This window comes from Falco naumanni, chromosome 2, assembly GCF_017639655.2.
Source record: "Falco naumanni isolate bFalNau1 chromosome 2, bFalNau1.pat, whole genome shotgun sequence".
Lineage (NCBI taxonomy): Eukaryota > Metazoa > Chordata > Aves > Falconiformes > Falconidae > Falco > Falco naumanni.
This window is the reverse complement of record NC_054055.1, coordinates 108,308,851-108,334,996: the sequence shown is the minus strand read 5'-3', so window position 1 is coordinate 108,334,996 and position 26,146 is coordinate 108,308,851. Positions and strand designations below refer to the sequence as shown.

Here is a 26,146-nt window from a genome sequence, read left to right as displayed (position 1 = left end):
TTCAGTAGGTGAGACAAATATGCATTGACTTATTGAAATGTTCTAACTCGGTACCTTAGGCAAATACTAATTTCAAAGCAGGCTTTTTTGTCTAAAAATATATATACTTCTTTTTTGCCTCCTCTGCCCTTCAGGGGTGATGACTGGGCTCCTGTGTAGTTTAAAAAATGAAATTAAACGATCCAAAATAATAGGGAAGAGGAAACAGAAAAATGGCATGAGAGTTGACAGCTGCTCACATGAGCGGATGGACACATCACTACATGCAAGGATTAGCTAAATAATTCCCTTCAGATTTCCAAGCATATTTACAGGCCGACCAACCAGCTACTGGTATACTTCTGCATAGCGAAATGAAAGGCTTCTTTTGATTTTGGGTAAGGAAGCAAGTAAACTTGCATCAGTAGCACTCTTGAGATTTAAGCAGTGGTAATATACGAACAAAATATAGTTCAGTATCTGCGAGAGGAATAGCTGCATGAGGTTGTTGGTTTTTTTTATTATTTCCTGGATGTATCTTAACTGTTGCTGCAAATATTATTGAAGACTTTCTCCCCATGACCATGCTCAAAAGAGGAAAATGAGGTGAGATTAAAAAGTAAAAGACACTTGAGAAGAACATCTTTGTAGCTTGCTACCCTAAGATTCTCCTTCCCTCTCTTTCTTCCTCTTCCCCTTAAATTAATTGTGGCCCAAGAGGTAACATCCCCAAGTCACTGGTTTGCCACAGCAAAAACAAAGGACAGGGATACAGATACATACAAGCACGGGCACAGTGTGTAGGAACAGAAGGAACATAACATGCTTCCAGCACGACCAAAGGAGAATCACATGTTGAGCCCTTCGTACGGCATGTGAGTCACCCAAGGGTTTCATTCAGAGTCAAATGTGAACAACACATCTGAAAAAAAATTGCACAATTTAGCAGCTAACAGAGGGATTAGAGGAACTTCCTTCTGTCTTCCACAGAACCCCTAGTAAAGCTTTTACCAAGTCACGGCATAGAAGAGACTGAGTGTCAGGGCATCCAACTCCAAAACATGCTTGCATTTCATCTCTTCTCCCTCAGTACCAGTGATGAGATTTGGGCATCGGCGCTAATCATGCAAAACAATGACATTTTGCTAGAGTTGCAAAGGTGCAGACAGGCAAATACAAAGAGGTTAACAGCAACAGATTGGATGTCTCTATGTCCCAGTGGCTACCCACAAACATTTGCAGAAGCCACCTTTGAGGTCCGTAATGAAACGTTTGAAAGAATTTCTGAGCATGCTAAGGGTGGTGACCTTAAAAGTCAACGCCAGCTTCAGTAAAGACTGAGGCCAGAGAGCCCCCACTAACTGACAGGATAGCTCAGCTTGCCTCCCATCTTATGAGAAAATATCCCCAACTCCCCAAACTAGACTGGGCAAAGAGAATTAAGATCATCTAATGCTGTGAAGGGGGACACGGTTATTCCTCCATCTCTCCCCAACACACCAAGATGCACTGAAGGCACATGCTGAGTTTAATCGTGGAGGCAGGCATCATGCTTATCTAACCGGCACAGTCACAAGTCAGTAATATTCATTTTGCATTCAGTTAAATTCTGAGTAGTTTAATCAGAAAAGTAATCTGGAAATAATGACAAATCTCTTTATTCATTAAGGACAAGCAGTCCTTAAAAAGCCAAATCGAAGTGGGTTGCTGTGAGCTCAGATCATCATATGCTTTTATTAGCGGCAGCGACATTTACCAGCAGACAGGATTTTCATGCCCTGAGTTTGTGCCATGCTCCCTTTGAGTCACTCTGACAATCAAAAGGAAACAAAAATATTATCAACAATTATTACCTGCGTGTCCCAGCTACTGCTCAAGGCTCCTATCAGGTCCCTACAGACATTCCCATGGGTGCATTACACATCCCTAACGTGCCACACCGTGTCATACAGAAAAATATTGTCATTATATTCTTCAGTTTCAAAATGACATTCTTCTTGACAAAGTTTACAGTCAATGAAGAACAATTTGCTTTACTTTTCTTACGTGTAGGCATGTTTGCGTTACTGCACCAAGTTTTTTCACTCTGACACAGGCTTCTGCAATGCACAGGCCTGCACATGATCTATCAGAGCCCACATCTGTCCTTGATGCCCACAATGTTCAAGTTAATTTCATTGAGGAGCATCAGATTGGGCTGTCAAGTCCCATGAAGACAATTGCTAATTTCCACCCCCCCACCCCCCACCCCCCCATTTTGAAATCTCCAAAGCAGAAATTCATTTCTTTATCCAGCGGCTGTTTTGTGAAAAATCATCAACACCACATGCATCTTTCATTTTGCGAGGAACAAACTGAAGATCAAGAAGATTCCACATGACCACAGGTCTGTGTAAGGAGTTCGCTGGGGGTTTGAGGCATTTCTGAGTGAGCTCGTTATGAATCACTAAGCAAATGCTGTTAACGTTCACTCAGAGTGAAATGTTTCTTAGAATATTTACACCCGTTTGACATCCTTGTCGCTCCACAGGCTGTTTAGCATACCATACGCTCAGCTCTGCAGGCCTGCTTGTTCTGGTAGACACAAAGCAAGTTTTACTTGGTGCTATAGCGCAATAAATTGAATAAATATAGTGACGTTACAAGAGCCTGAAGCTCCCCTGAGTAATAAAACAAAAATCAGTGATATTCATGTGCTCCAAGGCACTGCGCTAAGGCACCACCACTTGAGAAACAGGCGTACCGTTGGTTTTGCTTGGTTCCTTTGGTTTTGATTCTACCCACCAAGTCAGTGGGGAAGCGTGTATTTCAGACATTACTTCCAAGCTGCACCGCTACCAGAGGAGTAGATTGGCTGCTCAAGTACGTTGCTTTTTCACGTGCCTGTCTTTTGGCTTAGCCATTCATCCTGCAAATCAGGGGCAAGCCTACCTTGAGAGTCTACGCAGAAGCTGGGTGAAAGGTCTTCTCCCTCTGAAGCACAGCTTCAGTATCACTGGTGGCATTACGTAAGTACTTTAAGATGACATATCCAAAGACAGACAGTATCCCAATCCTGTTCCATTTAGGATACCGAACAATCACAATTCTCAGCTACATACTTCATGAAGCCATAGCTGAAGATGAGATCTAGGGAGCTGGATTTATTGTTTTAAAATTAACTTTATGTATTACAGTTTATGCTTTCCAGAAAGCTTCCAAAGAATCTTATGCATGCATATTTATTGCGAAGAGATCAGAAAATATAGGATGATTCATGAAAATAGCTGTTATGGTTACCCAAGACAGTCATGACCCAAGTGCTTGCTTGCAACTGTATGACTCCAGATATAGTGTGCCTATATATCTTGGAAGAAAAATTCTCTAGTGCAAGTGCTGTTTCTCCAGTGTTGCAATCCACCATTTGCACTAATCATAAGCTAACTTGCAAGCTGCAGAATGATGCAAGCGCATTGTTAAATCTTTGTATTTGTATAGTCCTCATAGGTAAATGTGTAGAAACCTGAACACATTTGCTGAAGAACTTAACTGAATACAACTAAAAAGTCCTCTTCGTGATATGGACGAAAGCAGTTTTTAGTGGGAAAACACAACTTTCCTGCCCTCCACAGGGGACCTGAAACATGTTTCAACATCTGCTTAAAATGAATTTCACATTAGAATTCCCATTTAGAGGTTTCCAGTTTATGGTCACTGATTTCAAGTTAACAAGCAGAAGGATATTTGAACAAAACATAATACAGTGCTTTGTAAAGTAAAGCTGCTAATCTGATTTAGATAATTTGATTTCCAGCTCCATGACTCTCCATTTCCAGTCAGTAGCCTTGTTGAAGGCTATGTGTCTCTGAAGTTACTTGAGATATTTTTGTTTTCAGAAATTTACGTTAACAGTACTGATGCAAAGAGCCCACTAACACTCCAATAACAGAAAGTACACATGAAATAAAGCAGATTTAAAAACCATCAAGACAATGCATTTTTCTCATTTATTCAAATCTTCTGCAGGAAGTAAACACTGAAAGATTTAAAAAAACTTCACACTGCAGTATGTACAGTTTTGTGACATCACATGAGGAAATTAATTTCTAATAAAAAAATGAGACCAGTTAGATAAATTACTGAAGACACATCACAATAAAACCGGTTGTGGTAAAATCCCGAATTCTTATGTATGGCAATGAAAATCAATATTCTTTTGTTTTACAGGGACGGAATAGTCCTGGTACAATATTTCAATTATGCAAAATGGAGTCCTGAACTTACACGACTGGTTATAGTTGTATGAGCACTTCATGTTTTAAAAGCAGTTTTGCTTTTTTTTTTTCCCCCCCCCCAGACCCTTTTGATTTGAAGCACATTCTTTCACAAAGCTAAAATACCACAGCAGAAGTCATGTCCAGAAGTGGAATACTGTTGTGTTTTGAACTGACCTGACTTAAGACTTTTTTTTTTTTTTTTTTTTTTTTTTTGCCAACGCACAGATGCACAGGGTCCCCCATGCACTTTTCATGCAGCAGGTAATCACAACTTTAAATAAAAGTATTTTTCTATACATTCTTCCAGACTTGCAACTGTATACATACATGCAAAAGTTTTTAAACCTATGTGATCATATTTACACTTATACATGGAATATACATAACAAAAAAGATTAAAAGGGTTTTTGTTTTTTCCTTTGCATTAGAACAATACAAAATATGTATTTTTCATTAAGGAAACCACTATTTACATCACCTTTTAAAAACCAATTTCAACATATTATAGGTGTAACAAGTCAATATATTTACATTATATATAAATATATATATAATATATACTTACCAGTTTACTCCTCTGTAAGATGTGGCAGAGAACAAACTGGTAATATCATGTCACTGACGTCAATGAGAGCTGTAATACTTTCACCAACATTTAACAGGGAAAATTTAAACCATTCATTTCTTTCTTTTAAAAACATTGGTAAATTAAAAATTTAAAAACATTACTAAGAGTAAATGGCTAAGAAAAGTGAAAGTTATGGCTGAATTCCCTTTTGATCTCATAACGTTTACAAACTTCTCGAACCGAGCCGCCCGGTTACGCGGCACCAGCAGAGAAGCCCTCCAGCAAAACACCTTTGATTCTGCGGTCATGTGTTACCCCCCGTTGTTTCCTCAAACTTTAGCAGAGGAGACACGAGAAATGTGTTTATCTCAGTCCCGTATGCTTTCCTCTGGAAAGAAAAGGCGTATCTGCGTGGCAGTTACAAGCCAATCCCCGAATCTAGCTAGCCCGAGTGCTACGCCACCACCGAGGGGCCTGTAGGTGCCCCCTCGAGCAAGGCGCCAGGCAGGCACTTGGCAACCCAGCTGCTGCTGCTGCTGCAACTACTCCCAGTTAAGCAAGGTTAAAGTTAATTCAGGCATTAAGTCCCAACAGGTTGCAATTACAACTTCCAAGCGTGGCACTGCCACATCCCCAGCTCACTTCTTCACTGCTTCAGGAGGTGGCGGCAGCTTTCCCGCAGCAGTGTCACCCAGCTGCAGCTGGGCTGTGTTCCCTCTTCCCTCCCTGCTCCTTTGATGGTGAGGGCACACAGCAGCACCCATCGATCCTACACCTCTTCGCCTACAGAGCTACTGCCACCAGTACCTGACAAGGCCCCGTTTTTCTTCAGGTCTATAATGTAAAGGCGTAGCTGGAAGTCCAGCCTCCTGACTTTGCAGAGCTATCTTTGAAGCTTCCACTCCCACAGACCGAGGAAGCATACTGGGGACAGCTGAAACGCATACCCTAGCCGTAAACATCTACTGAACCAAGGAGCCAGGAGGCAGCAAAGTGTTACTCAACAGACGACCTTGGTTTGTCTCATCTACAGGGACGGGTGGAAATCAAGGATCTTTGACTTTCTTGGGAAAACATGGCCAGCTCTACCCATCCTTCTGCTGGTACAGCAATCTCGGCTTCTGCACCTCCCTTTTCTGATGGAAAAGTCCCCAAGGAAAATTATGGTGACTCTTTTTTACTGACCCACGCTACAAGATAAATGATTAAAAGAGTCTTTGGTCCTCAGGTTTAAAAGGTTGTAAATGTGGATGGGGTAGATTTTAAAGAAGACTCTCTTCCCTAGGGAGGGGTAACATCAGCGATACTGGAGAATTTCATACAGGAGACTGTTGCTCTCTTAGCAGCTGACTGAAGAGCATCCACTTGGCATGCCCTACCCTCTCTCAAGGGCCTCATTGTTACGTTACGTGCTGCTTAAGATTGCAAAGTCTACAAGAGGTAAGATTCTTCCATGAACAGCGTGTCCTAAACTTAAATGCTTGTGTATTATAGTTTACTGACGTCTGTGAGAATGGTAATATCCTTTCATTAACATCACCTAAAAAGAAAGCTAAATCATTAACTGGTCAAACTGTTAACATTTTAACTTAAATGTTTTATAAAACTTTAAAAACTAAATGTTCAAAAGTATATATTATAACAATAGACTACCATAGAATAAATACATAGGTAAGCACACTCCTAGACTCCAATATTACTTTGTTAGGGTTAAACTCTCCTCCCTACTTTTCACCTCAACTTTGTTTTGATGAAGTATTTCCTGCCGGATTATTTCACATCCATTGAAGCTGCATTTTTCTGTGGAGCCCTTCAAGTAAATTATAGCCCTGTATTTACTCCGGGGACCATCTATTATTCTATATTGTATATATTTCCTAGCTATATACATGTTGTTTCAAGAAAAATAATCAATTAAGACTTTAAGAGACATTTAATGGATGGAACAAATACCATCTTTTTAATATTTCTGCTGGGTTGACTTATATAAAAAGAATTCAGTTCCACTGTCAATCCAAAATATACTTTATCTTGTTAATGAATATTCTATGAGACATCTGAATTGTCACTGGGCCACTTATAAATGCAATATTAAAGACAAACAAAATTTTATTTTTATATTATACTTCAGACAATGACATTTAAAATGATATTAGATTTGTGTGAAGGTTTTAAAATATAAATCTTCTTTGTACAGCCCATTAATATATTACGCTTCACCCAAATAACATAAAAATATATCTTTAAATCACTCTGTTATTTCTCATATAAACCAGGGGGAATGTTTTATATCAGATACTGCCAAATATTTGTGTTCCCTAAAAGAAGGTATCCCCGGGGGGGTGGGGGTGGGGGGAGGGGAGCAAAACAGAATAGTGGTGTATTTTCCAGCTGGCAGACAAGAAAAGTCCCTTTCAGTAGGGACTGCACTGGAAAGAGGGGAAACCGATCCCAAGCAGGGAGCAGGGGATGAGAGGGGGACATCATCTTGCTCTGTCTTAGTAAGCCAGCAGTTTTGGAAAAAGATCTTTGAAACCAAACCAGAAAGGAAAAGAGCAAAATGCCCCATCACTCACCTCTGCTATGCAAGCATGAGACAGACAGAACAGCAGTTTTGTCACGTCACTGGCTCTCAGTGGTGAGAACAGTCAAAATTAAAACAAGAGCGTAGCTTTCATTGTCTGTGCAAGCCAACCAGAGCTGTCTGCTGATAGCACAGGGGATTATCAGTGAAATTAGAAGCTATGGAGAAGATTTTCTTTCAGGGGAGTAAAAAGTTCAGCAAAACTTATGGTTGCCAATAATGCATATCATTTAAAGGAACTGGATTTTGTCCTCCTCCTCCCACATGAGAAATAAAAGCTGCAAATGGAGTTAACACTGACAGTGTTAACAGGAAAGCAGAACCGCACGGCTCTTCCCCAGCCAGCAATTCTTTTAAGGTGTCTCGGCTTTGACCGCAATTTTCAGTTACTCCCATTTCAGGCTGATCTTGCCAGATGTTACAAATCACAGCACAGGTGGGGATTGAGGAAAAGGGCAGAGGAGGATTTCTCAGACATGTCCCACTATCCATTACAGAACACGACGAAACCACAATTTTATCCTCAGTGCAACCTGAAAAATTATTCTAAAACCAAGTTTTCTGCAGTGAAAGGGTAGTGCATTAAACCATGCATCAGCTGTTCAGAGAGTAATAAATATTGGCAGAATATGGATTCTTTTCCCTGGCTGTAGGAAGAGGCCAACGTATTTTTCATTAAAATCCTATTCCATCTTTGAGTGGAAGTGTGATGTGCTGCTTTTGCACAGTTGGTATTCGTCTGCAGGGGAAGCAGGATGCTGGCTACACAGACAGTAGCGCTCATCTGCTTCACAAACTTTGCACCATTTTCCTCACCAAATGCATGTAACTACACTTTCTTAATCTCCCTACTCCAAGAGGCATTTTGGCTTTCCCCTTTTAAGCAGGAAAGTGACAGGAATGTGCCGATGAAAGAACTCATGCAGTATTTGCATGGCGTATGAAAATCTGCCTTTTGTATAAAAACCTAGAAAAAACCCTTAATCGCAATTAGTAACTCGTAACTATGGCTAAGGATTCTGAGGAAGGCATTTGTCAAGAGCAGGGCAAGGAAGAAAAATAGATTTTACACCACTATTCTGGCAGGACCACAAACAAGATTTAAAAATAACAATAAAAATTTTGGAAGCACTAAAAAATACATTTCAGTGCATTTCAATTATTAACACTGACACAGGTTTTCCAATATGACAAGCTAATATCTTGGACAAACTGCTCCATTTCTTAAAAGTTAATCTTAAAATTTCACAAAACATACTAAACATTAAAAAAAAAAAAAAAAAAGTACACTGTCTCTATGCTCAGGCTTCCAAAAAATAAGGATTATTTTACAGGGAGGGAGGAAACGCAGCATTACCACCACCTAGGCTGTACGCTTACACTTTATGTTATACCAAAAACTTGCAGATCCAAGTAAGACTCTGATCAAAGAGTACTCATAACTTAATCTGACACATACAGAAATGTCTTGTACAAATTACAACCTTTCTAGTTTCCTTGTGACAATCTATTGTAAAGCAAATTTTATCTACATGTATTTTAAATAACATCACCAGAAAAATAAAAAGTTTATCAAATGAAAACATGTTTCAATTAGACCATGCTTTTCTAAAATCATGCTCAATTTATACAGTAGTCAAGTTCGTACTCGTTTTTATTTTCCTTTTTTTTTTTTTTTTTTTAAACAAAGATTCAAAACCACTGATTGTAAACTCACTGAGGAGGCTGTAGTTTATTCTGGCTCTTTTTTGATTGTTCGCACTTTTTCCAGAAGTCCATGCACTTCTCCATTCATACCATGTTGATGAGAGGTCTCACTCCCCATATGGCTGTTGTAAGGGCTTCTTAAGTTACTAAAAGGAGTTTTAAGCTCTGCATCAGATGTCAACTCCTCTTTGATTGTAACTGGAGTTGAATTATCAGTAAATGAAGGTTCATTCCAAATTTCTTTGTCATGTGCTTCTTGGCTACTAACAGAGTTGCCACCTTTCTGTAACATGTAGTACAATATTGGATTGGTTTTGGTCAGTCTCGGAGAGTCTTTCTCATAATCATTCTTGTCCATACCTGTGATCACCCATCTGATGGGCCCTTTTTCACTGGGCATGGGACACATGCTAAACTGGTCAGACTCGAGCCTAGACACTGTACTCCCCAAATGTTCAGGGAAGGGGGAACTGGCAGGACTTTTTACTGCTACAGGATACTGAAATGTTCTATGATCTGCACAATTGTTCTGTTGCGCAGGGCTTCCCATTAATGCATTTACTGAAGAAATGCTAAATTCAGGTTTATTAATTGTTGCACTGGTTTTGTTTCCTTTTTTCTTGCCCTCTGTTAGTATGTTACTCCTATGTTGTGACAGATCTCTCTCACAGTTTTCTGAGAGAAGCAGCTGCTTCAACACATTGAAGCCTTTACTATCTCTAGACCAACTCCTATTTTCACTTTCATTATTTGAACCATGACTCGCAGCATATTTAAATTCAGCATCACTTCTGCTGAATTTCAGTTCTTGCTGGTTAAGCAAAGGCCCATACAGCGCCACAGTAGGAGAAGTGTGATTGTTTGCAGCATCAGACACATTACTTTTCATCTTTTTTAATGGACTTTCCAAAGGCTCAGCATGAAGCTTCCTCTTCTTCGGCACTGTGCAAAGACTCTTTGATTCAAGGTGTGTCAGCTCATTGTTTCGGTGACTTCTCTCCAGCTCATCTGCAGGGTAACCATCCTGATTCTGTCTCAGCAACCTACTTAGCAGGCCGTTTTTGGAAAAAGAGAAATCTTGAGGTGAAAGAGGCTCAGATTTCAACTCCTCGGATGCTGGAGAAGCAGCTGTGTTTCTCTGCAGTGAATGAACAAATCCTTGAAATTTGTTACCCTTGCACTCTCTAACTTGTTGTGCATTTGAATTATAAGGAACATTTGATTCTTCACATGGTTCAGTTTTTATTTTCACCGTCAATATTTGCTCATTCAAAGCCTTATCTGTCTGTTCTTGAGAACTTTCATCTCTTAAAAGCATCCTTTCTTTCTTTTCACTTTTACATTTATTCGGAGTTCCCAGAAGCAGCTGAAGGACAGTGCGCCTTTCAAGGAGATTTTCTATTTCCGAACCTGGAAGTCCTTGTTCAGCGGGTGCAGGCTGACAACTGAATATTTTGTTATTTTCTTCATGCGTACTCAATTTATTCGTGAGCAGAGGGCTGTTCAATCTATCAATCAAGCCAACAGGTTTATCTGCGTTCCCTGCTAGCAGCTGTTTGCTAGCCCTTTGTTCTTCACTTGACACGGAAGTCTGCATGCCGCACTGAGCGAGGTTCTGCAGCAGCTTGCTGGCACTGAATGCCGAAGAGTTCTGGGGACTATCGTTCCTGCTCAGCTTGCCTCCTTGAACTTCTTTGCTTTTAGAAAGGTCTATCAAATGTTTAGATGCGGGATTCACCAGTCTGTCTGGCTGGATGCTGCAGGCATACGGTGGCGAGCCATGCTTGATGGCTAGCGACTGGTGCGAGAGATTTATTGGAGAGTCTGCTTTTGTAGAAGCCAGCAAAGGTGGAGTGCTTAACGGAGTCATTCGATTTGCACTGGGACTGTTGGTAACAGGAGTCCTTTTACCAGTCTGTACAGTGAATTTAGCCACATCAGCCGCACTGTGTGGTCCCTGAGGGTCATTACTCTTGTCTACCTTTTCTTCACTCTTATGCCCAAGTAACAGCTGAAGTAGCGTTACTTTCTGATGAGGATTCAGTTTAGAAGCTTTCGGAGTGTCTTTGTCTTCCTTGTTTTCTGGACAGGAAACCTTTGGATCCCAGTTATGAAGCAAGGACTGAGTCAGGTTATCCAATGATGCAGGTGGACCCGCATCTGATTTATCTGTCCTCTGTTTAAAGGATAGGTCTATTGGAAGACAGTTAGAATGGGAGCTTTCATCATCACTGCTGTCTTCTGTAAAACTAGGATTGTTGTCTGAATACTCATCAATAGTTGTCGGTGTGCTGCTGTCTTCAAAAATGCTGGCTCTCTCACTCTGTTCACGCCCTTTTACATGTTTGGTGGTATTCTGGCTTTTCAGTAGATGCAAGAGCAAACTGTTGCTGGGAGAGGTTTTCAGGTTACTCCTTTCTGAAGTACTTTTGTATCCCACAGTTTTGGGAGGTGAATGCATGATTCCTACTGAACTCTGAAACGGTGCCATATTGCTTTTGCTAGACGCTGTTTTGGTTGATGATCCTGTTTGACCATTAAGATGGCTTGTCATTCCTTTTGCTAAACCGAACTGGCCAATATCTTTCTGAGCACTTTCTTGTAATCTGGCCATAGCTGCAAGTCTCTCACTTGCTATTTGATTTGCATTTTGTGCTTTTAAAGCATGTTCCCTGGAGTACTGCTGCAAGTGAGCTTCACTTGAAAGGAGTAAAGCTAGCTGGCTGCATGCTACGCTGGGCTTCGGTGAAGCAGCAGGACTAGATCGTTTCTCTACCATGCTTGCAACAGCTTGTAATCTCGCAGCGCATGACAGTGGCTCATTTATCACTTTAGGTCCACTCTGCACCGCATGAGGAGATTCTATAAACCTCTCTTTGGGCAGGTTCTTCGTTATATCAGGCAGGCTGTTGTCCAGCTTCTGATCTTTTGCTTTGCTCTTCTTCAGCAGAGTCTTCAGGTGACTGGATGCAACGCCATAGCACCTTAAATCCTTCTCCACTTGTAAAGAATCATGGCTAAGGGAATACCCTTGCTCCTTAAGGCTCTGCCTAATCTGCTGTGACAGAGCAACACTCTGCAGCCTAGAGCTGAATGACTGAAGCAGAGAGGCAAGTAATGTGCTATCCTGTTTGCCTTTAGGCACATTTTCAACCATGCCAGCTAACAAAGCTTCCTTTTTTCCATCTAAATCCACAATGGAATCAGACAACCGCCTTCTCTTTGCTGCATTCCAGTCTTCAGAAGACTGCAACAGTCTTGCTTTTTTGAGGTGCAGCATGCCAGATCCCTGATATGTATTTGTGTTAAGAACTGGACCATTACTTTGACAGCTAGGAAATATATTTCCAGAAATCTTAAAGTTTTGATCCCCTCCACTATGCCCAGTAGACTTTTTGTCAACTGCAGTACCTGAGCCTCCTGCTGCTTGATGCATTAGTAATCCCTCTAGGTAAGTTAGAACAACAGAATCCTGGTGCATCTCAGAGCCAAGCTCTTCTCCATGAGTCATGTTCAATAGAAGTTTCCAAAAGGGCTCTGGTTCTATTCACTTCAAAGACTAGTTTTGCTGTAGCTGAATCAAGATGCAGAGTTAAGAAATAATAGGAAGATGTCTGTAGTGTTTTCTCACAGACTTTCAGAAACAATACAAAACGTCATATTCCAAGCAGGCTTCTTCCAGCGTATACTGTTCGATGAGCCAGGTTTCCAATCATATCAATCTGCTGATATCTAGAACATTTATGAAAGACATCTAAGAGGAGTACTCAAAACATGGTTCCACAGTAAGAAAGTTCCATTAAGTGTCTGCCACCTTCTTTCTCCAGGAAGCCAGCTTGTTTTTCATCTTTTTCCATCTCCAGCAAACATAAAATTCCTAAGTGAAAAAAACCAAACAAAACAAAAAACAGAAAAGACAAGATTTAGAATAAGATCTAATTGCAAAAGACTTCTTTCATTTTAAAAAAACCCGACAACAACAAAAACCAAAACAAAAAACAGAACAAAACCAAAACACATTTGTCTCAGAGATTCAGGATATATAAGCAATAACCACATTCCAAAAGAAATTAAAAATCAATGTCCATGTTAACTAGTTTAAAGAACTTTGTGAAACCAATTGAGGCAGAAAATTTTATACAAAAATTAACCTTAACTATCGTAAGCACAGCTACCATCTAATTTCTCTATCATACAGCTCAAAATAAGGAACAGCAAACATGAAAGGAAAATCTTAAATCACTCTATATTTTTTTAAAATAATTACATTGGATTTTACTTCAGAGTTGCATCAACCTTTCTTTTATTATGTAAATACACACAACATGCAGACTATCACTCTAAAAGAATTAATGGGGAAAAAAGGCATGCATACCTAAATTAAATGTTTTGGTTCATGTTGAATCTGTTTTCAAGTAACAGAACAGGTAATATCATATATATGAGTACATTTCTATTTGGGAGGTAGATTATATCATTAGAAGTAGAAACCAAGTAGTCATTGCTGCCCAGGACTATCCAGCAATGCAAAATCTAGTATGCAAAATCAGATTTCCGCACAACAGGGCGGAAATCTGTTGTTCTCACAACTCCCAAATACCACAAATCATTAGAAGAATCATGTGACAGGAGTCGTGAAAAGGGTGCTTATGTTCCTCATACAACATAAATCCTGATGTCAAAATCCTCCCCCCCGCTGGAGGATTTTTTACCTTCACATTCTTCCCATGTATTAAACATGTAACAGTAAAAACCCCACAAATGCCCTAGTCTTCCTGGAAGTCTTCTTATTTCCAAAAAGTTTAGAACATTTCTACTCAGTACTTTCTTGGATGAGGTTATTATTCTGTAAAAAGCCACTTTAAAAAGCGCAACAATGTTGTTTATGCTAGATGCATCCTTCAGTTTTAGTTGTATTACTGACCAAGAATAGCACGAACAGCGCAGTCACCACAGTTCAATACCGAGATCATTACAACTCACATGCCTATACCATCACCCATTCATTTCTAAACTGGCATAAATATTCAACGTGAGCAAAGCTAAGTGTCTTTCCACCCATCTAACTCTGTAATTTGTTTTCACAGAATAAAGACCCATTGAAAACTTGTATTTACAAGTTTAAAAAGCTGTACGCAGATGAAATCCCTGCCTCCTTAAAGGAAATGAATATTTTATATTTCCCAGAGGCTATTTTTTAATTCAAAAGCTACAGGCAACTAGAAGTCAAAAAAATATCTGATCATAAAAGAGCAGAGAATCGTAAGAACAACTAAATAGCCATAATGTTAACAGCCCATATATCCCCCTGTGCAAATACTCCCTTACTAGATTTAAGCCTTGTAGAGAAACTCTGAGCTAACCCAAAAATTCCATCAAACCAGAATTCCAATACCAGCAACGCACTGTAGTGTAAATTTGTATCCAAATATCAAATGAAAAGTTGCTAGCTATTACTGGGGCCTCAGTACTTCTCTCAAATACATGTCTACGTTAATCAGCATCTACATGATAAACTGTAGAAGATACAGTGTTTGTTCAAATATATAACAACTTAAATGTGGCTTCATACAATTAAAACATACTGAGCACCTTACTGTTCCTTCAACAAGTTGTGAAACCGACGGGTAGGCTTTCACGGAGTTTAATCCAAAACGGACTAAACCCAGAAATAACAAATCCATGAAAAAACCCAAGGTTTCCAATGAATATCAAGTACCCAGCAACTGCAACATCAATACAGCTAGCCTTACTTCCTCAAATATTTGGGAATGGACTTTATCCGGAAAATGCAGTTTTCCAACTTCCAAAAATAAACTGTTTATCTGCAGCCATGTCTTCATAGTTCATAAGGGAATTAAGCTGACAGCATGCTGTTCTTAAAAAGACTGAACAGCATGTGATACCCCATGTTTTGTGTTTAAGAGAATAAAATTGATATTTTTTCAAAATTTCTTACTATCTGATAAAAACTAGCCTTGCAGGTCACCTTTAAGATAAAGTCCCAAACAAATGTACCATGAAGCCAATCTTCAGTAGAACTTTACTCATTCCAGCTCTGGGTAATTAAAAAAGACAATGCTTTTATGCAAATCCCTTGGGTACTGAAAATGCCCGTTGCAGAAAATGACCCTTGTAGCCAGTACAGTTTACATACAATAACTACTCTAAAGAAGTATTTTGCCGCCCCCCCCCCCCCTTTTTTTAATTAGGCAATACTAAGGAAATATTGATAATTTTATAGCAATCAGGTTGATACAAAGAAACCTTCATTAAAGAGAATGAAATCTGAAAAGTACTTAACACATAAGGAATGGGACATCAGCAATCCTTGTAATGAGCCTGTTCTGACCTAGAGCTGCAACAGGTATCAGTGTTATAAAACCTTACATGACCTAATGTACAAGACACAATGTGATGAAGTCATCTGTCAAGAACTGAAATTACATTAAAAAAAAAAAAAAGTCTCTAAACCTACGCCTTATTTGTGATGGCAAACCAGGTAGTAACTTTGAAGGTTTGAAGGCAATCTCGTACCTAAGCATTTCCACTGAGTTTTGAACAGAGTACGCTTTCCTTCCACTGAATCAAGTGTGGTCAAGTGGCAACCAAACCAGCTTCAGAAATTAATGTTTAGCTGGACACTGAGGCAACCATTCAGCGACCTTTTAAAAAACATATAGACTGTACCAAAGAATTTCCTGTACCCACTGAAACGTTAACAATTTTTATCACTGTTAAAACACTCTTCCAGATATTACCAGAACTGAGGAAAGAAAAAAAAAAAAAAGAACATAAAGAAATAAGGCGAAAGGAAAAGCCAAACAGCAATAGATCTTGTATTTCCTAGTAAAGGCTGAAGTAAAATTATCGCAGTTAGCCTTTAATATCGACCTTTAGTATCTATGAATCTCTAGACCTAAAAATTATATTTAACTAATGAGACAAAATAATTTGATAAAGTTGATGTGCTTTCTTGACCATGTAACTACTGTATATACACTCTTCTCCGTTGCTTCAACTACCTTGTCTTAGACTCCTGTATGCTAACAAATAAATAAAACACTTGTTTCCCAGCGACTATTTTCAGAACCTCTGAGAGCACACACCAATCACTGCTGATTAAGCCATGTTTACCTAGACAGGCCTAAAGCAGCAGCAGGGTTCACAGACAAATGCTGTATCCTGGAGAGACGCTTCCCAAGCGGAGCATACCATGGGAAACCAGTCCTACAGCCTTGATAAACGGGCCCAGGGAGAAACTGTGGGCAGAACAGGGAAGGTAAGAGAATATTAAAATGCACACTGAACTGTATACGTGCAGAATATTAATTTTACTTTTTGCAGTTGGGAGTTCTTCGTCTGCAAACTACAGATATACATAGCCATCGCAAAGATTTAAAAAGAATGATAATAATAAACTTCAAGAGCCTTCACTCACCCTAAAGTACTACTGTTGCAGAAAATAATGAGATTTCAGAACACATCTTCTAATAGGTTAAACCACAACATCTGAGCCAATGACTTTTTACTCCTGAATAGATACTTATTTATTTTTAAAGAACTCTTTGAGTTAACAAACACCTCAAGTGTAAAACCTAATTGGAGACTCTAAACAAACAGCAGCCTCCTAGTTAACCCAAGTTATCCAGCTGCTGCCATTTAAAAAAACTAAAGAACAGTTCACTAAACTAGCAAAACAACATCCAAAAGGCATTTTTCCACTATTGCAGCCTAGTATTTATAGTTAAACCCCTTTGCTAAATGAAGAGTGCCAAAGTAAATTAACGCCACTAGACTAGTATTACTTGATAAGAAGGGCTACACAAATCTAATGGAGATAACTCATAAAACTTGGTATTGTCAAGGTGCCGCCTTCTGTAGTCTTAATTAAAGATCTTATAAAAAAATCCTATAGAAACAACTAAAGTATTCATTTAGGAAATCTGCAATGGCTAGCAGATGGCCCACATGAATACTTAATAAAAGAGAGATTATCCAAACTCATGCACGTTGTTAGAATGAATAACAGAAGACAAGAGGGGTGTGCATGTATATATATACACACAGAGAGAAAATATTTTTATTAACTGCACTTTGGAGTTCTTTAATGAATTCCTGTAGTAATTTTATGTTCCACTTTTAAGCTGAGATGAGTTAGAAACATGAATTCATAGAGCTGAAACCAAACTAGCCTCTGACATTAATATCTTTAGTTATTAATAAATGTAGTGTTGTAACGGTTAGAAACTACCGGGAAAAGCCAGAAGTCGTTCTCTCATCAGCTCACTGACTTCCCATTCTCACATGCCCAAGTGTAAAGGCTACAGCCTACCACATCAACCAATGGCTCACACAGTCATTTTAATTATTTCAGATGTGAAGAATGCAGTACAGCGATTACAGCAGCAGCTTGGGATCCGGGGCTCCAATTATTCACTGTGCTGCAGACAGCCTGTCTGACTTCTGCTTTTGCTTTTTTGTACCCTGTTTTCCCAGATGGAGTAATAATAGATGCAAACTTCAGAAAGATAATTGAGGATAAAGGTATTGAAGGCTGCGTGTTGCTCAAGAGCTCCAGGAATACCACTAAGTACCTTAAAACGTAGGATTTTAAGTGATTCCTCCTTGTTCTAGCTGCCTGCAGTGAAGTGCTGCGGAGCGCAATGAAATTAAGGCATCCAGAAAAATTCCTAGATGCACTGGAAACTGCCAGCAGAATCTTGCAGTGAACTAAACGCGAGTGGGGAAAATAAGACTAGCTGTCCCAGAATTGTTTTGTTATTAAGCTCAATTTGTACTACTTGGATTTTAGCAGGCAGGAAGGATGTATTCAGAGTGGTAGTGTAAGCACTTCAGTTGACTCTCTTTGCTAAGGTTATAAGCAGTGAAACAGGCCTGATTCAACAACCCACGGTATCAAATCCACGGAGCTGCACAAACATGCAGGTACTTCAGCCGCACTTAAGCATGCGCTTTAAGAGACTCAAGTATTTAAGTGCTTTGCTAAATCCCCATTTTATGTCAGAAATCTATTGAGATGAATGGAGCAGCTGAGATCTCTTCACAGTTTTGATTCAGGCTGTCAAGACATTTCGAAGGCTCCCTTTGCAAATGTAATTTAGAAAAAGACCCCCAAAAAAGCAAATGTGATCAGATGGTGCAGCAAAATTCAGCAATACATGGGTGAATTCTTCCACGGCTGCACTCAAAAGAAGTTGGGAATCAATAAGCCTTTTTTACAATGGCCTTATTAAAATAATAATAATAAAAAAAAAGTTAAATAATTAAAAAAATCAGGCTCCTTTCCTACAATCGTGGGATATAACTTTGAGAAAGCAAAAATGGGCTTCTTCCCAGGAGCTTGGCATGTTACTCACTCCTTCGTTAGGCCTACTGACTGACTCCAAAAGACATTTTAAACATGGAAAGGATAGCCTATCACTTTTAAACAGCTCGGTCAGGAGAGGGCACACGGGGAATCATGTTGCAGCAGCAGCAGGACACCCCTGCTGCTGCCAGGATCTCTGGAGGGGGTCCCAAGCCCACCAGCCACCCAGATGGCATCCCCCATCCCGGGCAGGGGTGTTCCCTCTGGGCTGGCGCAGTCCTGCTGCACCTCCTGCAGCACCCGGCAGCATCGCTCACTCTACAAAATATCCTCTTTGGAGAACGGCAGGGTTAGCAACAGCCACGGCATCATGGCTAAATCCTGCACGAGTATATGAAATGGAAAAGCCTTTTCCCTGGTGTTTTGTTAAGCTGTGTACTGCCAAACACCATCCTTACCCTACTTTCTTTACTTAAGGGAAGTTTTTGACAACAGAAAGGGATGTTTGGGTTTGGGTTTTTTTAGTATTACAGGAGGAAAAAGGGGTGAGTGGGAAGGGAACAGACCCAACCCAGACCAACCAAAACCTTCCGATGATCTTGCCAGCTTAAATAGTAGGATTTTGAAAAATGCTGCAGAAAACAGATTCCTTAAGTTGATGCGACAGCTCAACGAGATGCAAGATCTCCCATTTTACAAAAGCACACAAACCCTGAGTAATGGAGAAGTCCCAAGTCACAAAAAAACTGTCATGAACAAAAGAACCAGCAACACAGCAGACATCAGAAATGGTTTTCCCTGTGAGAAAAAAGATCTGACAGACCACTGCACTGAAATGTTAGCGAACCAACAACTGAGCGGGGAAGAAAAAACCCCAATGTTCTGGTGGTAGCAACTAGATTTGCTCTGGCTTTTAAAAAGACTGCTAAAATGTAAATGCTAATTACTGTTAATCGTGGTCCCAGAGGCACATAAGGAAGGGGAGGCTGTTCCTATATATTCCCACTGGGGTGCGGAAAGGGGGATTCAGACACCTCATCTCAGTGTCCCTCTGCTCCTCAGATTTCACATGGGATTCTCCACAGTCCGGGAATCTGTGACTCACCCAGACCATGCAATACCACCTCACAGCAACGAGGAGCTTTGCGATGATAAGTAATATATATCAAGGGGGAATATAGTATTTCCACCGTCTGCTTAGATGAGGTGTGGAAATGTCAGAGAGATTTTCATATTTCTGCGGAGAGCCTTCTGGGGAGGCGGCGAGGCAGGCTGTGCACGCTTGTGCCCGTGCGAGGAGAGAGTCTGAACGCCTTAAAACTAGGTGGCAAAGCATTTTCCCGTGAAAGACCAAAAGTCTGAGCAGGACTGGCTACATCACAGCTTTTACCCAGCCCTGGGGAAGCACACTGCAAAGAAACACCCATCTAGCTCTGACACACACCTCTGTCCTGAGAGGGGACAGCACGAGCGTGAACGACAGCAAGCCGGGAGCCGCGATGCTCGCAGAAAGATGTGTGTCTGCACTGCAGGCTGACGTGTATTGGTGAGAGCCCAGAGCCCGCGGGCGCCAGGGTAAGCCCAGCCCAGCAGCAAGGGAGCCCACGGAGGTCAGCCTGCCCTGAGAAGCAGGGTATTTCAAAACAGCGCTGTCTGCCATGACTCGCCCAATACTGGTGCTCAGTCCACCTCAGCTACCTCTTCCAGAAGGCAGCGCACAGCTCAGGCAAGGCTGCAGGCAGACATTTCTGCTGAAGTTACATGTGACTCATGTTTTCTAAGCTTACTTCACAAACCTGCCGGGAAGGAGGGGAAAAACTGGGAAAAAAGCCACACTCAAACAACAAAACAAAAAAAAACACTCACCCAACAACACCCCAAACCCAACCAAACCTCCAAAACAGCTGAAGTGTGTGTGTGTGGGGGGGGGGGGGAATGAGGGATAGACACAAGGGCCATGAACGCTGAGTTTATGAAAGCCTTAGTAGCAGCTCTCAAGGTTTACAAGTACACTCAAGCACTGTACACCGCTTAATCCAAATCTGCCCTGCATGTCAAAATACACCGCTACAAAGTTCTACTAAGTTCAGAGACTAATCACTCATGGCCATTTTTCATGCTTTTGGCACTCTTCAAACAATAGCTAATGTCAGCCTACCTTAAATTAATATTTTTTCATCTAACAAGTAAAAGAATTGAACCTCACAAAAATAAGCACTCTTAGATAAGGAAAACCCCACCCTGTTCATGTAACTAACAATTTGCCCCTGTAACTGAGTCATTGCTAAGGAATTGACTAAAATGTCTGTCACATACATTTGTTCTTAGAAATACTACTGGAGGAGTAGTTCTATTTTGTTCTGTAATAGGCATGTAAAGGGCATCTCCACGTTAATTTCTTGATCGGGATCTGCTAACACTCAGATGTGAACTCTGAAGACACTCTCCTCCAACCCTTTGCTAGCTGCAGCATGAAGAGGAATAGACATTCAACCTGCAAGTGCCACCTTTGAAGGAATGGAGTATTTGACATCTGAAACTGAAAACAAAAAATGAGCAGAAACTAAATGATAAAGCAGAAAAGTCCTATCCTATTCCAGTAAGGACAGGAATTCAGAAATAGCACATATCACTAAATCTCCACTAACTTGGGTAGTGTGTGGATCAAAGCTCAGAAGTACAGTGAGCAGAAAGGCTTTTGGTAATTGAGTCTTCTTATTCAAAACACCAAGAGCAAACAGGCTCAAAAATGTATACCAAGAGCTGTTTCCAGGATAAAGAAGCAGATAATATACTGTAGGTACAACAGAACAGAGGATGCATCTTTTTAATCTTTGTAAGCCACCTGCCTATAAATAAGCAATTAAAAACAAAACATTCCCATTCCCTCCAACACCTACAAAATCAAATCACCGATTGTGCATTTTAACTCTACATCAACTCCCCAAGAATGAAACCTGATTAATATACAGTGAAGAAATCAATGTCCCCTTCTGGACAATCATGCTTTTGAGTTATGATCAATGCATGCAGATAATGCTTTTCCACACAACTCTGACCTTCTGCTTGTTGGAGGGATCTAAAGATAAATGCCTGTACCTACAGCACTAAATACAATTGTGTATTTCTAGGATTTGTTGGAATAACTGTACATGTTAGGTGATTTGTCAGACAATAAATCACTTTACGTTATTTTAACCAAGAACTGGTTTCACAGAGGCCAAGCTGCTAGCACTAAAAAGTAATGCACAGCTTTTACTGACAGCAGTAGTTGTGTTCTGCTTGGGACCCAGCGTCTCATGGTTAGTTATGAATGACAGCCACTTTCTAGACATTTTAACGGAATAGGTTTCAGCTAACCAAACATAAATACACAGTTTTTCCACAGCAAAGTGAAGTATAAGATCACAGTTGCACAGTATTCAATCATATGTAAAACCCCTAAATCCATGTTAAAGGCCCAGATGATTTGGTGGTGTTTTTTAAGTGAGTGGAAGGACAATGTTGTTTCTATTCTGATGGGATATTTCAGCTTATTGTAGATGATGTTTCTAAAGGTTACAGGCACAGGAAAGGCCCATATAATTTCAGTTAAGTGAGAAAGTAAAAATCTGCATTAGCAACAAGGTCTCTACTAGCTCATTTACGATAATAATAATAAAAAAAATGATATTTTTTTTGCTTCCCAAAAGCAGCAATAAACCCAAGTGAAATTAGAGGTACAACATCAACATAAGAACAAACTTCAGCAAAACCTGGGGAGAAGAAGCTAACAACATCCTGGAAAGAATGTCACAATGTCCTCATCTTACCACTATGCCAGACCTAACCTGAAAACATTCATAACAAATTCCTAAGTAAAATACTAAAAGCCTTTCAAGTCACGTAGAGGTATACCAAGATGATCGGTTGGTTAATAATATTTTCAAACATTAGGAACCAGGCTGCAACTCAACCTCTGCCATAAGTCAAATCTGAACAATTAAAATACTGACGTAGCTCAAAACCAATGAAAACTGTTTCCAGAACAGCGGATGGATGGCAAGGGGAAGTGTTTAACTACCCCTCAATATAAGGGCATACGCTTTGAAGTAATTTCTCAAATTTTATATTGATGAACGTAACAAGCATTTTAAGAAGAAAGATAATACCCCATCACAAAGCTGTGGAAAAGAGCTCTTACTAATATGTTTTGTATCTGTCCTTCATGAATGCTGCATGAAGGAATTAATGGCAAAACAGCAAAAAAAGATATGTTACTGCTTGTTCCATTAATGTCAAGAAAGTTGCAACAGGTGTTCATACCCATTTAAAACCTGTCTAAAGCAGAACAACAGATGTACGACTGATTTCTGAAGAAAGCGCGTGATTTTATACCTATAACAAATTACCCCCTCCAAAAAAAGGCTATTAAAAATAAATCTATTACTCCATACTCACACGTAACTATTAGCTAATTTGGGACCATCTCTCCCGTCAAACCAACAACCTCACTAAGCTGGCTTTATAAAGCCATATGCCCAAAGTGTCAGTTACACTGACCGACTTCACTGCCATGTTAGCATATGTCTAAAATTAAGCCTGTGCTGAAGAGTCTTGCTGAACACCCGCAGCACCCGCGCATCAGAGCCCAACGGGCTGCTAGTGAGCTCCATCTATATTTCTAGAAGAAGAAAAAAAAAAAAAAAAAAAAAAAAAACCATCTCAGTTGCCGTGAAGAACGATGCTTGTAATAAATAAACTAGTTCAGAAGCTGCACATTTAAATGTATACGAAAACATGGTTCCACATGATTTTTTGTCTGATTTAAGTGTGAATCTGCTGCCAAAATGTGTAGCCTTGTCTTGGTCTATGAATATGCAGTTGCTTGTGCTTGTACCACCACTTCAAATACATAAACCTTAACATTTATGCTATTCTTGATTTTGCCAAAGAGGGTGAAGCATAACACAGAAAACCAGCTTTAAACTAGGTGCTCGCATGCACATACATGCAAACACATAAACAAACACCTTCCTGGCACTGACACAAGCACTCCTTCAGAAAGCTCCTACAAGGCAAGTCAGACTAAGGACCTCATTGCCCTCAAAAGAAATCCTAAAGATACTGTCCAGTGGTTGTTTCAGCTCTCCAGGTGGGAACACGTGACTACAGGCGTGGAATGAGGAAGGACGAAGACCTAGGACTACTCCTACTCCTTTCAGTGCCGAACTACACTTAGGCCAAATGAAAGTAGTGCCACCAGTGAGATTCTCAAAGAGGGAACCCCACCTCCAGGCAGAACGCCTGTGCTGAATTTAGAAGAGTTCATCGGTGAGATAAAGATGCCTTTTTAAGAAACATCTCCTAAACAGAATTTAAAAATAAACCCGAAAAACTGTCAATGTATTCAAGCCCTCTGAAATCTGAAAAGATGACTGGAAGTAACCGATAGAAGTATTTTTATTTTTATATTTTACTGAAGCATCCTGTGAAGCTGCAGTATAAATCCTATTAAACTGAATGTAGTTTGTCCATCCCTAAAATAGATCTGACATACAAACACAAACACAAGGTCAAGGTCACAGATCAGCAAGAAAGATTACAAAGGGGACTGATGTAAGAGCTGGCATTTGATCAAAGCTCCTGGACATATTTTTTTTTTAGTACACTTACCAGAAATACCACTACACTACATTTTCTTCACATTGGTACTTTACATGTTTTAAGTATCCCCTACCTTTAAGAACAGCTGCCCGGTACTTAATTTGACAAGAGATGTCAGGCAGCATATCAAGTAAACTAAGGAAGAGGCCTTACATTAAACGGAAGTGGAAAACACTTTTCACCATCCTTTTCTCTCTATTCAGCTGTGTGCTGATACCTATTAAATCACAAACCCGAAAGCAGAACCCACTCACTACAGGACATGACAGTAAAGACCACTGCTAAAGAATCAGGACTTCAGTTTTTAACTTCATGCAGTCCAAGTTACTTATCTTAATATAGCAATTGTATATTTGGATGTGCACTTCCAAGCACAACACTCACTTATCTATCCTAATTATCTGTGCACACAGCATATATTTCTCAATTAAAAACAAAAAAACCAACCAAAAACAAACCCCAAAAAATCCCCTCAACACAAGGTCTGTACAGAACACAATCAAACTAACCTCTTCTGTAATGAGGACAAAATTTACCTCCTATAAAGCTTCTTTAATGCTGAATGCTGAGTAAGTGAGCAGATTAAACACAGTAGCAACAGTTGAAAGTCTCATTAAAACTCAGCTGCTGAAAATAGTTAGCAACGAAAGTCATTTACTGATCTACCCATCCATCCACCCACCCACCCACCGATATATTTTCTAAGCTTTAAACACATGCTAAGGAATATTTAGCTTACAGGTCACGGTCACCAGACATACCTTTTGACACTTAAATAAGAGGAAGAAAAGGTGTTTTGGGTGACACAATGTCATATGATGTTCAAAGGTGTACCACTGCCACAAAGTTTAGATGCTCGTTGTAGTAAGTAGTAATTTAACGAATAGTGTGCTTTGTACTTTTACTTCTGAATCCCCACTTTCAACATCAGCACAGTTCTGATGTGAGACTAGACATGACTGGGAGCTGTTTATATTTAGATAGAGAGTTATGTCTATAAATAGGACCATTAGCGCTAGTATTAAAGCTTTTATTGGTGCTCATTTGGGGTGACCTGCGTAACCCACTTGTATGCTGGGGACCTCAGACTTTGCCAGTAAAACCTTCATGCCATCACACACTCTCCTGCACCTTGTTTCAGCTGCACTTCAACATTTGTTTACTGTTTCCCACTTAATTTTTAATAGGTATTACATTTCCAGCACTCTACCTGTGCGACTGAGTTGGCTCAGCTACTAATGAAAAGGCCTTAAATGAAAAAAAAAAAAAAAAAAAAAAAAAAGACAAAAAACCAACAAAGCGAGGTTTTAGAAAGTTGTCTCCTTTTTGAAAGCATCCTTCACAAGAATTACATTGTCACCCTTTTAAGCTATAGGATTGCCTGAGGTACTACAGCCAGATACAAATCACTCTGGAAGCCTGTGATGCGAGCTTCTAGCACAACAGGTATAGGTGTTTTTAGCCCTGACAGTGATTCATCAGATCTTAAAACAGTCACTGGTTTAAGATCAAATTGAGTTAAGTTGTAGACCTCAGGGCAATACAATTCTGCCCTTCCTCAGTGCCTCCTTTCCTAAACCCTTTCAGAAAAACAGGAGAAAACGGGAGGTTTGGTGTTTTCCTGATGTTGTATCCCTGCTCTCCCACCCCCCAATGGAATTTCCATCTTCCCTACTTTGTGATAAAGCTTCTCACTACACTGAAGTATTAGGAAGGAATAAAATAAAAATAATAAAAAAAAAAAAACAACCCGACAATGAGTGTGATTCAAAATAGGGGAAAAAAAAAAAAAAAAAGAAAAAAACCCAAAGAGGTTCATTCAACATCCACAAACAAATCAGCAACCTGCTTTGAGAGCCAAGAACACATTAAAATGTGTATATAAGACATTTCACAACAAACAACATTCTAGGAAACACATTAGTTTATTAGCAGTATAGCTATCCAACACTTCAAACTCTAAAGCAAGTGTATTTGGAGTCATATAGCTTATTTAAGTTTACTAACATATAAAAATTCAAATGTGTGAAACAGCTTTTACTTTAATTGAGCTACACTAGAGTGAATAACTGTTC

General features: G+C 39.8%; 1 protein-coding gene across 8 annotated transcripts in view; it reads right to left on the bottom strand.

The window, feature by feature from the left end:
- Positions 1–3,946: 3,946 nt before the first annotated feature.
- Positions 3,947–26,146, bottom strand: part of NRIP1 (nuclear receptor interacting protein 1) — a 79,906-nt gene continuing 57,706 nt past the window's right edge. For 7 of the 8 annotated variants that reach the window (XM_040582878.1, XM_040582875.1, XM_040582880.1 and 4 more), the window contains one exon: positions 3,947–12,971. In XM_040582878.1, the coding sequence (XP_040438812.1) occupies positions 9,120–12,605 (3,486 nt within the window). In that variant the 5' untranslated portion in view covers positions 12,606–12,971 and the 3' untranslated portion in view covers positions 3,947–9,119. The remainder of the gene's footprint in view (positions 12,972–26,146) is intronic. The other variant, XM_040582882.1, reaches the window with a different exon arrangement.